We start from the raw sequence: 13,742 nt of genomic DNA, 5'->3' as shown, positions 1-13,742 counted from the left end.
AAAGAGGTAGAGACTCTAAAGATGGCTTTACAGTAAAGAGGCAGAGACTCTAAAGACAGCTTTACAGTAAAGAGGTAGAGACTCTAAAGACAGCTTTACAGTAAAGAGGTAGAGACTCTAAAGATGGTTTTATAGTGAAGAGGTAGAGACTCTAAAGACAGCTTTACAGTAAAGAGGTAGAGACTAAAGACAGCTTTATAGTAAAGAGGTAGAGACTCTAAAGACAGCTTTACAGTAAAGAGGTAGAGACTCTAAAGATGGCTTTACAGTAAAGGCAAAAAGGCTACATGTTCTCCGTAGTAGTGTGTATTATTTTTTATTTATCCTTTATTTCTACAGGGGGAGTCTCACTGAGAGCAATGCCTCTTTTTCAGGAGCGCCCTGTTCACATTCACACACGCATTCATACCTGGAAGCTGACCAGTACAACCACAGTCTGATCTGCTGGCCACACTGAGCAGCTCCACTGGAGCGGTTGGGGTTAAGGGCCTTGCTAAAGGGCAACTCAGGGGTGGTAATGAGGGAGGGGCAAGCGCTGCCTTTTCACTTTCCCCACCCAGATTTATCCTGCCGGTCCCGGGGATTGAACCGACGACCTTCCGGTCACAAGCTCGCTTCTGTAACCATTGGGCCACCACTGTCCCCCTGTGTATGGTTTGTTGTCTCTTCAGTGCATGTAAAGTAGGGCTGCACGGGGCATCCCACTGGCACATTCATGCTATAATCAGGTGAAACAAATTGTCAAGTCTAATAGTCCATTGTTTAAAAACAATGAAAAGGTGGTGCATGAGGAAAGTCAGTTAGGGGAGAATCAGATGGGATATAAAAAGATGTGTTTTTAGTTTTTGGCGGAAAGAGGGTAGTGTTTCTGTGGTTCTGATTGCGGGGGGGAGTTCGTTCCACCATTTTGGTGCGAGGTGTGTGAACAGTCGTGAGGTGCAGCGATATGGTCCATGAAGCGGCGGAGGGGCGAGACGGCCTGCACTGGTGGAGGGGCGGAGGGAACGGTGGGGGGTTTGGAATTTGATCATGGATTGTAGATATGGAGGAGCTGTAGAGTGAACTGCCTTGAAGGTCAGTACTAAAGTCTTGAATTTGATGCGTGCTGAGATGGGTAGCCAATGAAGGTCACAGAAAAGGGGAGTGACATGGGAGAATTTTGGTTGATTAAAGATCAGGCGGGCTGCAGCGTTCTGGATGAGCTGAAGGGGATGAGTAGCAGAGGCAGGGAGGCCGGCGAGGAGGACATTGCAGTAATCAAGGCGAGATATGACAAGTGCTTGGATGAGAAGTTGTGTTGTGGCTATGGTTAAAAATGGGCGAATTTTGCGAATATTATAGAGGGAGAACCTACAGGAACGTGCCGTTGCTGCAACAAAATCGGAGAAGGAAAGATGGTTGTCGATGATTACGCCAAGGTTCTTGGCAGATGGGGAGGGGACTACAGTGGTGTTGTTGATGGAGATGGAAAGATCGGTCAGAGGGCAGTCTTTACTGGGGATGAGGAGGAGTTCAGTTTTAGAGAGGTTGAGTTTAAGATGGTGAGCAGACATCCACTCACAGATGTCTCTGAGGCAGGAGGAGATGCGTGATTTGATATGTGTGTCAGAGGGGGGGAATGAAATGTAAAGCTGGGTGTCATCGGCGTAGGAGTGATAGGTGAAACCGTGGGATGAAATTATATGGCCAAGGGAGTGCATGTAAAGAAGGAAGAGAAATGGACCTAAGACTGAACCTTGGGGGACACCGGTGGTGAGAGTGCAGGGCTGTGAAAGAGTTTCTCGCCAGAGGACTTGGAGTGTGCGGTCAGACAGGTAGGAGGAAAACCAGGATAGTGCGGTGCCAGTGATTCCCAGGTCAGAGAGGGTGGATAGGAGGATTTGATGGTTGACAGTATCGAAGGCTGCGGAGAGATCGAGAAGTATGAGTACTGAAGAAAGTGATGAAGATTTGGCAGAGTGGAGGGCTTCGGTGACAGAGAGGAGGGCGGTTTCAGTGGAGTGTGCAGGTTTGAAGCCAGATTGAAGGGGGTCAGAGAGATTATTTCGGGTGAGGTGGGAAGAGAGTTGACCAGATAACTGCTCTTTCGAGAGTTTTTTAGATGAAAGACAGGAGGGAGACGGGACGGTAGTTATTAATGAAAGACAGGAGGGAGACGGGACGGTAGTTATTAATGAAAGACAGGAGGGAGACGGGACGGTAGTTATTAATGACGGTGGGATCGAGGGATGGTTTCTTGAGGAGTGGTTTTACCCTAGCTGATTTAAGGGCAGCGGGAAAGACACCAGAGGGGAGGGGGGCAGATAGACGCACATGCGTCGATGTTGTGTTTGCCCGCCAGAAGCTCCGTTGCATTTTAACATTTTATCCAGTTTTAAGCTATAATCGTGCGTGCACCTTTTAGCTATCTTTTAGTGTATTATCAAAGCTTCACACCAGGCTTAACGTTTTTGTGATCGAACATCTGATCGCATTAATCTGGACCTAAACAATCCTCCGCCTGGAAGCTGCGTCAGTGACTCAGCCCAGCTAGCTTCGGAAGCTAAGCTAAACCGTAGCTGGATCAGAGATCCCAGCTACATACTGTAGCTAGCTGCTCAGCCATATGTTTACATACTGTAGCTCGACAGTCTGCACAGCTGCTCAGCCATATGTTTACATAGTGTAGCTAGACAGCCTGCACAGCTGCATGGTGGTGCAGTGGTAAGCGCTGTCGCCTCACAGCTAGAAGGTCCTGGGTTCCATTCCCACCTGGGACGCTGTGAGCGCTGAAGGAATGCGTGCCCGTCCGCATGTCCTCGAGTGCCCACCGCCCGGGTGGGGGTCATCAAAAGGGCCTTTCTGTGTGGAGTTTGCACGTTCTCCCCATGCCCCCCGGGGGTTTCCTTCATATAGGAACCCCACACCAAAACATGCAATATCCTGTTTGCTCATGTGGTGCCTCCTCTGGTCGTTAAGGGCGCCTGTTCAGAGGGAGGGGAACTCGTTGGAATAGCGTGAACCTCCCACGTGCTATGTCCTACCGGTGAAGCTTCCCCTGTCAGGTGAAAAGAAGCGGCTGGCTAACTGCCCATGTCTCGGAGGAAGCATGGAGCCAGTTTCGGCTCTCCCCAGATCGGCAGAGGGTGGAGCAGCAACCAGGATAAATAAATTAAAATTAGCACTAATGGGGGATAAAAATGGGATAACAAATCGGGGGGAAAATATATATATAAAAAAAAAAAAAAAAGGTTATTTTTTCCTCCAGGTGGTGAATCGGTTCCGTCAGGGAGGCTTCAACACGCTGGTGTCGACCTGCGTGGGAGAGGAGGGGCTGGACATCGGGGAGGTGGACCTCATCGTTTGCTTTGACGCACAGAAGAGTCCCATCCGGCTGGTGCAGCGAATGGGCCGCACCGGACGCAAGAGGCAGGGACGCATCGTCGTCATCCTGGCCGAGGGCCGCGAGGAGAGGGTGAGTGTGTCGGGGGACGCACAGCTACAAACGCAACTAGAGATGTATCCCCAAATGAATCCCCAAATAAACACCTGAACCACTGAAATACAACCTCATAGGCCATGCTTTTATCTTCTGTTTTTTTCTTTCTTTCTCAGACCTACAACCAGAGCCAGTGCAACAAGCGCAGTGTGTACAAGTCCATCGTGGGCAACACGAACAGCTTCCACATGTACCCCAGCAGTCCCCGCATGCTGCCTGAGGGGCTGAACCCCAGCCTGCATAAGATGCACATCACCTGCAGTTTGCAGTTTGACCACGGGGAGAGCGGCAGGCGGTCCGTCCGGGGCAGGCGGTCCCACGCTGAGGGGCGAGGCTCGCTCATCCACCCGCAAAACCTGTGTGAGTGTTCAGGCAGGGGGGCTTATTCTGTGAAGGAGGGATCATGTGAACACGTGTGTGTGTGTGTGTTCAGGCAGGGGGGCTTTTGTTTGTTCTGTGAAGGAAGGATCATGTGAACACGTGTGTGTGTGTGTGTGTGTGTGTGTGTGTGTGTGTGTGTGTGTGTGTGTGTGTGTGTGTGTGTGTGTTAGTGCTGCACGATTTGGGGAAAAGGTGCGATTAGCGATTAGGGTGGACAATATTGCGATTGCGATTGTGATTGCGATATAATAAACAAGAGGTATCTAGGGATGTGCCGGCATGAGTTTTTGACGGTATGATAACCTTGGACAAAAATACCACGGTTTCACATATCACAGACTAAAATACATGAAATATGTTACAATTTAAAATATATTAAAACTAAAAAAATAAAACAATTTGAAATTAAATTATCTTTACAAAGAATAAAACATTTTGAGACATTTGCCTGTCCCAAACATGTAAAAAAAGAAACACCAGTCAAATAGAAACTGCACTGTGTTACAGCACATAGAAGATGGCTCAGCAAAGTTGCAAAGTTAGTTACATGTCTGTCCAGCAATACTAATGAATGATACACCCCGTTTATTTATTTTGTAGCGACAGATGGCCTTAAACGCCACACTCACGTGACGCTTCTTGAGAGAGAGGTGAGGTTACGTGCATCTGCAGACTTTTAACGAGGGACCATGAAGGCGTCATGTGACGTCAGGCTAGCTAGGAGCCTGGAGGTGATGCTGCCAGTGCTGGCAGCTGCGGCAGTGTTTTGCTATCAACCTTGTTAATCTCGTTATATTCTTCATCACAGCGGGTCATCCCCACTGTGTACTTAATCGCGCACTAGTTCTGCATAAGCACCTGCAGCTCTCTCCTTATTTTACTGACTTCTCACTGATCACACGGCTGTTTACATGCGTTTCTGAACGAACGGCTAGCTAGTTATTATTAGCATAGCTTGCTGTTAGCAATCATGGATGTTCTCTCTCGCCCTCTCGGTAGATAAGTAACCTTGCTGCACATAACATTACTTATTTGAGGGAGTCCATGGGAGAAGTCTCCCGCTAGTATTGATGCCCAGTGTGATGGCAGAGAAACGTGTGTTTGCTGCGTCGCGTGTAACGTTAGTTTAGAGGAGGCTCTCTCACACACACACACACACACTCAAAAAGACGTGAAAAAAATAAAATAATCGCACACTTTTGCGGTTATGTAATCGCACGTGCTGACATTGCGATTGCGATTCGATTAATCGTGCAGCACTAGTGTGTGTGTGTGTGTGTGTGTGTGTGTGTGTTCAGGCAGGGGGGCTTTTGTTTGTTCTGTGAAGGAAGGATCATGTGAACACGTGTGTGTGTGTGTGTGTGTCTGTGTGTGTGTGTTCAGGCAGGGGGGCTTTTGTTTATTCTGTGAAGGAGGGATCATGTGAAGACGTGTGTGTGTGTCTGTGTGTGTGTGTTCAGGCAGGGGGGCTTTTGTTTGTTCTGTGAAGGAAGGATCATGTGAACACGTGTGTGTGTGTGTGTGTGTGTGTGTGTGTGTGTGTGTTCAGGCAGGGGGGCTTTTGTTTATTCTGTGAAGGAGGGATCATGTGAACACGTGTGTTGTGTGTGTCTGTGTGTGCGTGTCTGTGTGTGTGTGTGTGTGTGTGTGTGTGTGTGCGCGTGTGTGCGTGTGTGTGTGTTCAGGCAGCGGGGCTTTTGTTTATTCTGTGAAGGAGGGATCGTGTGTGTGTGTGCATGCGTGTGTGTGTGTGTGTGTTCTCTAATATCTCAGCTAACACTCCTGATTGATTATGTTGTTGTCAATGAATATTTGTTCAGGGGCCGAACAAATATTGTCATGCCGTAACCCAGCAATGGGCAATTTTGATGATAGATGAGGCCACAAATGTCCTCGCTACCAGAGGGCCAGATTTTGCTGAGGGCCGACCGGCGCCGGCGCAAAGAATTTGGGGCATTTGAAGCCAGGTTTAGAGGAATAACTCATTTTAAATTAACAGTTGTGATGTCATTATTCAGTCTTAAACACCAATATTTGATCCCTATGTCACCACCTGCTCTCCCTGCATGGCTTGAAATTAACTTTTTTGACTACCTGCCAATATGGCTGCTAGATTTTAAAGTTACCAGCCAATTAGAATTTCCACTAGCCAAAATGTTTTTCTTGAAATAAACCAGAATACGAGTGGGTTAATTTAAGCATAAGTATCAGTAAGTGGCTCGGGATTCTCAAAGCCTGTGTTGAGGGTCACATGAACAAAAATGCACTCTTTTTTTTTTGTTCAAAGTTTTTTTATTCGTTTTCTGTATTAGGGATGTTCATTTAGAAAATTTTCCAAAATCGATAATCGGTGAAAATTAACGATCAATTATCGATCATCGATTTTATTAATACTTAGAAAATTTTCAATATTTTCAATATTTTCAATTTTTTTTTTTTTTTTTTTTTTTACAAAATTAATGCCTATGGCAGAAAATACGAAAGACAACGTGTTCTCCTCAATGAACTCTTTATTTCAATGTGTCTCCTCTCAAACACTGCTGTCCCCGGCGCATGCCGGTGTGAATTTCCCATGTTTAAAACAGTTTTGTTGGCACAAAGGCCTGTGCCCAGCCAGAAAACTAGAGACTATATGAAGCTCCACCTCACGTTAGTCGGCTGTGCAATGGAGTGGGGCGAGGAGGAACGAATTCCACCCAAACCTAGTCCAATTTTTTTTTTTTTTTTTTTAATAATTAAAAAATCGATCCAAATGCCACAGGATCGATTCCAATCCTTAACGATCGATTATCGATTTTCGATAATTGATGAACATCCCTATTCTGTATATCATACAAAATACAGATTTAAATACACTTGACACTTTTAAACAAAAACCCATCCCACGAGAACCCCTAGCCTATTACACCACATACATCATGTAATACATCGCAGTATATCAGTACACAAAGACACATAAAAGAAAAAGAAAAGAAAGAGAGAAAAAACAACAAAAACAACAAAAACAGATGAATGAAAATAAATATGAGAGAGGGGGCAAAAATGCACTTTGAAGCTAAATAAATCCACAACCAACAAGTTAATTATTTTATTTCTACTTCAATGTAGAACAGTAATTTCTTACACATTAGAGCAGATTATTTTTAGCATTTTAGTCATAAAGATTATTGAAAGATAGCCTATTCCATATTCTAGACTGAAATGTTATAACAGAAGTGGAGTATTGGCCAGAATGACATGAACATTTGGACACTTATTCAGCGGCTATCTTGCATGTTGCGTTCAGGTGCACTGTAAACAATTCCAGGCCCTGGTCTGGCCTAGAGGAAGCCTTTCTAACCAAGATGCTGCTGAGATACCAACAGCTGGAGCAGACCATTTCACAGCTGGGCTACAGGTGTAGACTTTTACTTTTCATATTTGGTAGCCTAGGTCATGTTCATACAGTAAGCTGGTTGTGAGAGGTCTCCAGATGGCGGGTCTACCTAGGAGAAGGGCCAAGCAGTTAGCCAGGTATCTATCTGCTATTATTGGTGGACTAGCCGCTCAATATGGAGGAGGCGCTGCTTAGTGGATACTAGGGGTGGGGGGAAAAATCGATACACCACAGTATCGCGATATTTTGCCTGACGATATTGTATCGATATTTGGACGCCAAGTATCGATATTGCAAAAAAAAAAAAAAAAAAAAAAAAATTGCAGGCCATGCCAGGCCACCGGGCTACTATAAACTTTAGTTCCAAGGCCAGCAGTAAACAAACGGTAGCATATTTTCATTTTGTTTTAACAGTAACAGTTTTGTCATAACAGTCATTTACAAATTCCCCAGTTACTGTATGGGCTGCACAAAATGTTTTGTGTAAGTGAAGTGAAGTTGCAAAAACTACATAAGTACAGTAGTCCACACACACATCCAGTGGACTGTAAGTAGACTGTAACAAACAGTTCAGTTTGTCAGGTGCATGCAATTATGACATGACTTTATGAAAGTTGTTGGTCTGTCTACTTGACAATGTTGCTGCAATAAAATGGTTGAAGTCAGATGTACAGACTGAAAAATTGTTCTTATATAAACCAGATGTTGACAAAGTTTTCCTTTGGGGACATCATTTGCAGTTGAAAAAGTAAGAAATCGCAATATATCGAAATATCGCAATATTCAATATATCGCAATATCGATATATCGCAATATCAAAAATATCGCAGTATCGCAATACTATCGTATCGTGACTCAAGTATCGTTTCAGTATCGTATCGTGGGCATCTGGTGATTCCCACCCCTAGTGGATACTGAGCGTTATCTTATCTTACAGTATAACTGTATCTGTCCACCTGCCATTGTCATCATCCTGTGTGCTGTTATCCTGTGTGTATGCATTATTGTGGTTGCCGATTAAGCACTTCTGTAACTGACTGACTCCCTAATATCTGATTGCATTATTAGTGTTCATGTGGACATAAATAAATTGTGTGTGTGTGTGTGTGTGTGTGTGTGTGTGTGTGTGTGTGTGTGTGTGTGTGTGTGTGTTATGGTAGTCCCACAGGGCAGTGTAAAGTCAGATGGCTTCCTGACCCCAGCAGAGTTTTCTCTGTGGGCGTCCACCATGAGGCTGGAGGAGGGTCAGGCTCAGCCGACCCTGAGACCATCGCACTTCCTGTCCCTGCCCAGTGACCGACCACCTCAGGTACCCTCTGCTTCCTGTTTTCCTCTCTGATGTCTGTCTGTCTGTCTCTGTCTGTCTGTCTGTCTGTCTGCCTGCCTGTCTGTCTGTCTGTCTGTCTGTCTGTCTGTCTGTCTGTCTGCCTGCCTGTCTGTCTGTCTGTCTGTCTGTCTGTCTATCTGTCTGTCTGCCTGTCTGTCTGTCTGTCTGTCTGTTTGTTAGTTAGCATGATTACTGTAGCATGGGCCAAGGAAGAAGCCATTGCATTTTGGAGCGCATGCTTCCCACTCATGAAATGTGCATAGCATATCATAGCAGACTGGACTATATTGGCCTTGGCAGCAGGGCTGAAAGTGGATTGAAATTCTTGCCAGTAAAACTACCCCAAACTTCATCGGATCATTGTTCTTGTCCAGCGCCAGCTTCATGCGTCTCTGAACACACGCATATTTTTTTAACACCTGTATGGTGTAGAAATTAGAAACACGTGACGTGACATCATGTAGTCTATAGCAAATTATTTATTTAAATGGTGCAGTTACTATTTAATTAATCTGTATAGTGTGGCACACTTGTTCTTGTGCTTTAAGGGGCACTTTACACGAGGACGGTTTCCTATGGAAACGGGGAATTATTTTATCGTTAGTGCCTCCCGTTAAGACGGCGACGGCGTTTCTGCGCTTTGGAGACGACACATTTTGGAACCACCTTCCAGAGTGAAATTGTTGGTGACGCTTCCCGCTGAGCGCTCCATGTAATCGGTTAGAAACGATAGTCTTCCCAGAAACTCTGACGTGCCTGCACACCCGACACACGCTTGGCAACATTCAGAATGAAGCTACACTGCGGCCGACTTCAGTTACATGTTCATAGCGAGCGTTACTGCTGCTGCGAGGAGCCGATGGCTGTACCCGGTCGGCATTTAACGTTAGGCAAGCACATCGACAGTGTTTTCTCACTGCAGCCTACACAGTAGACAGTGTCAGCACAGCCTGCGCTCCCGATCCTCGCTGCTCGTTAAAGATTTCCAAATAGGCTTATTCTGATAAACTGGTCACATCTATGTAACGTTCTCACCCGAAGAATATTACAACTTTAAAACAGTTTGTTGTTTTTTTTAGCTTGAAAACAGCTTTTTGGCAAGTCTAAAAATTACTACGGTAGCCGTAATCTACTTCCGTGTCTAAAACCCAGAAAGACGATTACGAAATGACGTCATGCAGAAGCGTCTGTGGAGCGACGATCAACGCCCCGTTGACCATCACACTGCCACCTAGCGACCTGGCATATACATTACGGCGTTTTAAAAATTCAACAGCGCTCATGTAAACGGGGAGAAGGTGTGAAGGAAAAGGTGCGAAGGAAACGCTATTGTGTCGTTTCTTCCAGAGACTGTCCTCGTGTAAAGGGCCCCTAAGTAACCTAACCGTTGTCCAATGGTAAAGTATAAGGTCGAAAATGAATTGTGCAAAGGACAAATAATATGAAAATGAATAAGCAAGAATAATTAATTAAAAAAGGCACATTTTAAATTGAATTTTGCAAAACATCAGCATAACAGAAAAATCCCGCACACCGTCTCCCTTCTCTGGAGAAATATTTTTTATTTCTGGACGAACAAACGTTTCGGTCGATTAGACCTTCATCAAGTGTTATGATGGGCGGCACATATCTCCCTCTATATCCACCTTATTTTTGGCGGCCATTTTTGCCTGATCTGCCTGATGGGTGCTTCTTCCGGTGTGATCCTCCCAGCCTTGTTGCTGACAGCTTGACACCCGTCTGGGCGAACGGAGCAAATCACTAATCAGGTCCAGCTGGGCTAAAATCTCGTCGATAAATATCCCTTTAAGAGCGCAGTGTATTCATGGGCCTGTGGGTAATATTAGCCGCTAGTTAGTTATGTTACATGGCAGTAAAACACCACTGAATGACCAAATTGATATAACTTTTAACCATTTCGGGCAAAACCGTTTCCATACGGACCCATCAGCGTTGGTTAGTTGTTTATAACGTGGCTGGCTATATTTCTAACGTTCTATCTATCTATCTCTGCACACTGAGAAAACTGGGAGGCGGGCCATAGCATCTCTGTCGATGATTTGATTCGACAGTTCTGGGCATTGGCGTTGGCCAATCCTGGCGTGTTCCACCCCCAAATCGATTGTCTTCTGGTGCAAAGCGAGTGGCTTCTAGGACGAACAGGCTCTCTGAGCCGTGTGCCACTAGCGTTATTTTAGAGCAGCGCAGTAAATACAATATTCCTGGAACGCGAGTTTAACGAAACAGTTACATGTCCTCTGCATTCTACATCAAATAAAGACATTACTGTTTGTTTTATTTGGTATGTTACATACTTATTGGCCAAGTTATGTTCAATTCAGCCAGGGTACAAGGGACTGAGTGTAGGCGGCCATCTTTTCAAATCAAGTAGAATACCATTTAGGAAATTGCAAGCTGCAACAATAAGTCACGTTAAAGCGGACCTTGTACGCACAATTATTTTTTACAGTGGGGCATTCAAAAATAAGGTGGATATACATGTGAGGAGTGCCTCCATCAACCAATCATCCAATGAATGCAGAGGACATTACCTGCTGAGCACCTGAGGTAATTGCAAATGGTGCTCAATCAGGGGGAAAAAAACATTGAATACACTTGAATATTAAGATAAACAGTGCTCAACAATCTACAACAAACATCCATAATTTATACAAGTAAATAGAAAAATAGAAATATAGAAAAATACAACAAGCAAAAAAGAAACAAGTATTGTCAACATCATAAAGTGATCTAAAAAGGTTCATAAAAAGGGGAGGGCTCTGTGGAAGGGAATATATGGTGAATTGCCGAAATCAAGGCAGGCCTGGGAATTATAGGCTATGGCCTATTATATTTGTAGGGCCAGTGTCGGAATAAACAAATTGGTCTGAGTATGCTACTATTATATATATATATACGCATATACACATACACACATACACACACACACATATATATATATATATATATATATATATATATATATATACACAGTAGAGTAGACATTTATAGACATAGCTATAGGCCTAGTGCCAAAATAGGTTACAGCATTATATTTAGCAGCAACTCATCATTGAGTCCCTTCGGGGAAAGCGTCTGAAGTGTAAAAATCCAGAACGCTTCCCTTCTCTTCAGTAGCAGATGGTGGTCTCTGCCTCTAGGTGGCATCAAGACTTTTTCGATGCCACAAAAACGGAGGGAGGCCACGTCATGCTTCCTATTATTAAAATGCAATGCAACTGGGGAATCCTTGTCCTTACGGCGAATCACACTTTTGTGTTCACTTATTCTTTGTTTTAATTTTCTGATAGTTTTTCCAATAAGCGAGGCCACATGGACACCGTATCATGTACACAACGTGGGTGGATGTACAAGTTATGACACTTCTAATAAAATATTTTTTCCCATTGAGGGGGTGACAAAAGTGTGTTGTTTTCGTTGTGTTGTTGCACTGGGCACAAGAACCACATCGTTAGTTACCATTTTCCAGAGGGCTTCAGAGGGATTGAACCTGGCCTTGTGGAGCTTTTTTTGAGAAGTTTGCATGGACCAGATGGTCTCTTAGATTGCGTCCCCGTTTATAGACAAATAGGGGCGGATGCTTGAAAATTTGACTTAGCTCCGGGTCAGACTTTAAAATATGCAGGGACAGTGACTTCACGTTTGATAGTGACTCCAGCGAAGCTCGGTCCACCAGCAGAGGCTCTTCGTCTTTTTTGTCCAACCGCACCAAGCAAGCCAGACGGGGACGAGGTCGCGGACAAGTGCAAGTAAGAGCTGTAGACGAGGAAAGCGAAAGGCCAAGACAGTGAGAACGGCCATGGACACGGAGCTATTCAAGCGCACAGACACGGTAATCAATATTTCTACAAAAGAACTCTCTGATGAACACATATCCCTGCTATCTAAAGGACTATCTTTTGTACCTAATGATGGCATGAATGTTTTTGGCTTGAAAGTGGACCTATTTAAGTGCTTTAGGCAAATGAAACTGAGATATTTCTTCAGAAATCAGACTGACCTCCCTGCCAATGTGCCATATACTCCGTTTAAACCTAAGAGCACTTTCTGTCCATATGTAACAAACTGTAAGTTTTGTATAATAGTGGAGCAGGAGGTCATGCAAATACATGACAAACCTCACCACTTTTCTGAAAACGTGTCTAAAGCTGAAAAAATAGCATTGAAAGAATTAACAACTAACCAAGATATTGTAATTAAACCCGCAGACAAGGGCGGTGCGATCTGCATACAGGACGCAGAGAATTATAAACAAGAGATCCTGTCCCAACTGATCTCTTGTTTATAATTCTCTGCGTCCTGTATGCAGATCGCACCGCCCTTGTCTGCGGGTTTAATTACAATATCTTGGTTAGTTGTTAATTCTTTCAATGCTATTTTTTCAGCTTTAGACACGTTTTCAGAAAAGTGGTGAGGTTTGTCATGTATTTGCATGACCTCCTGCTCCACTATTATACAAAACTTACAGTTTGTTACATATGGACAGAAAGTGCTCTTAGGTTTAAACGGAGTATATGGCACATTGGCAGGGAGGTCAGTCTGATTTCTGAAGAAATATCTCAGTTTCATTTGCCTAAAGCACTTAAATAGGTCCACTTTCAAGCCAAAAACATTCATGCCATCATTAGGTACAAAAGATAGTCCTTTAGATAGCAGGGATATGTGTTCATCAGAGAGTTCTTTTGTAGAAATATTGATTACCGTGTCTGTGCGCTTGAATAGCTCCGTGTCCATGGCCGTTCTCACTGTCTTGGCCTTTCGCTTTCCTCGTCTACAGCTCTTACTTGCACTTGTCCGCGACCTCGTCCCCGTCTGGCTTGCTTGGTGCGGTTGGACAAAAAAGACGAAGAGCCTCTGCTGGTGGACCGAGCTTCGCTGGAGTCACTATCAAACGTGAAGTCACTGTCCCTGCATATTTTAAAGTCTGACCCGGAGCTAAGTCAAATTTTCAAGCATCCGCCCCTATTTGTCTATAAACGGGGACGCAATCTAAGAGACCATCTGGTCCATGCAAACTTCTCAAAAAAAGCTCCACAAGGCCAGGTTCAATCCCTCTGAAGCCCTCTGGAAAATGGTAACTAACGATGTGGTTCTTGTGCCCAGTGCAACAACACAACGAAAACAACACACTTTTGTCACCCCCTCAATGGGAAAAAATA

At 44.5% G+C, this 13,742-nt stretch overlaps 1 protein-coding gene across 1 annotated transcript in view; it reads left to right on the top strand.

Annotated features, from left to right (window-relative positions):
* The window catches only part of fancm (FA complementation group M), a gene marked incomplete at its 5' end in the record, with an annotated part of 126,418 nt that overhangs the window by 63,800 nt on the left and 48,876 nt on the right, over nucleotides 1–13,742 (top strand). Inside the window, 3 exons of the mRNA XM_083633247.1 lie at nucleotides 3,248–3,454; nucleotides 3,595–3,838; nucleotides 8,396–8,544. Coding sequence (XP_083489373.1) covers nucleotides 3,248–3,454; nucleotides 3,595–3,838; nucleotides 8,396–8,544 — 600 coding nt within the window. The remainder of the gene's footprint in view (nucleotides 1–3,247; nucleotides 3,455–3,594; nucleotides 3,839–8,395; nucleotides 8,545–13,742) is intronic.

This window comes from Poromitra crassiceps (assembly GCF_964638095.1).
Source record: "Poromitra crassiceps genome assembly, chromosome: 3".
In the NCBI taxonomy this organism is placed as follows: Eukaryota; Metazoa; Chordata; class Actinopteri; order Beryciformes; family Melamphaidae; genus Poromitra; species Poromitra crassiceps.
Note: the sequence above shows the minus strand (reverse complement) of the source record. Positions and strands in the feature narration are given on the sequence as shown.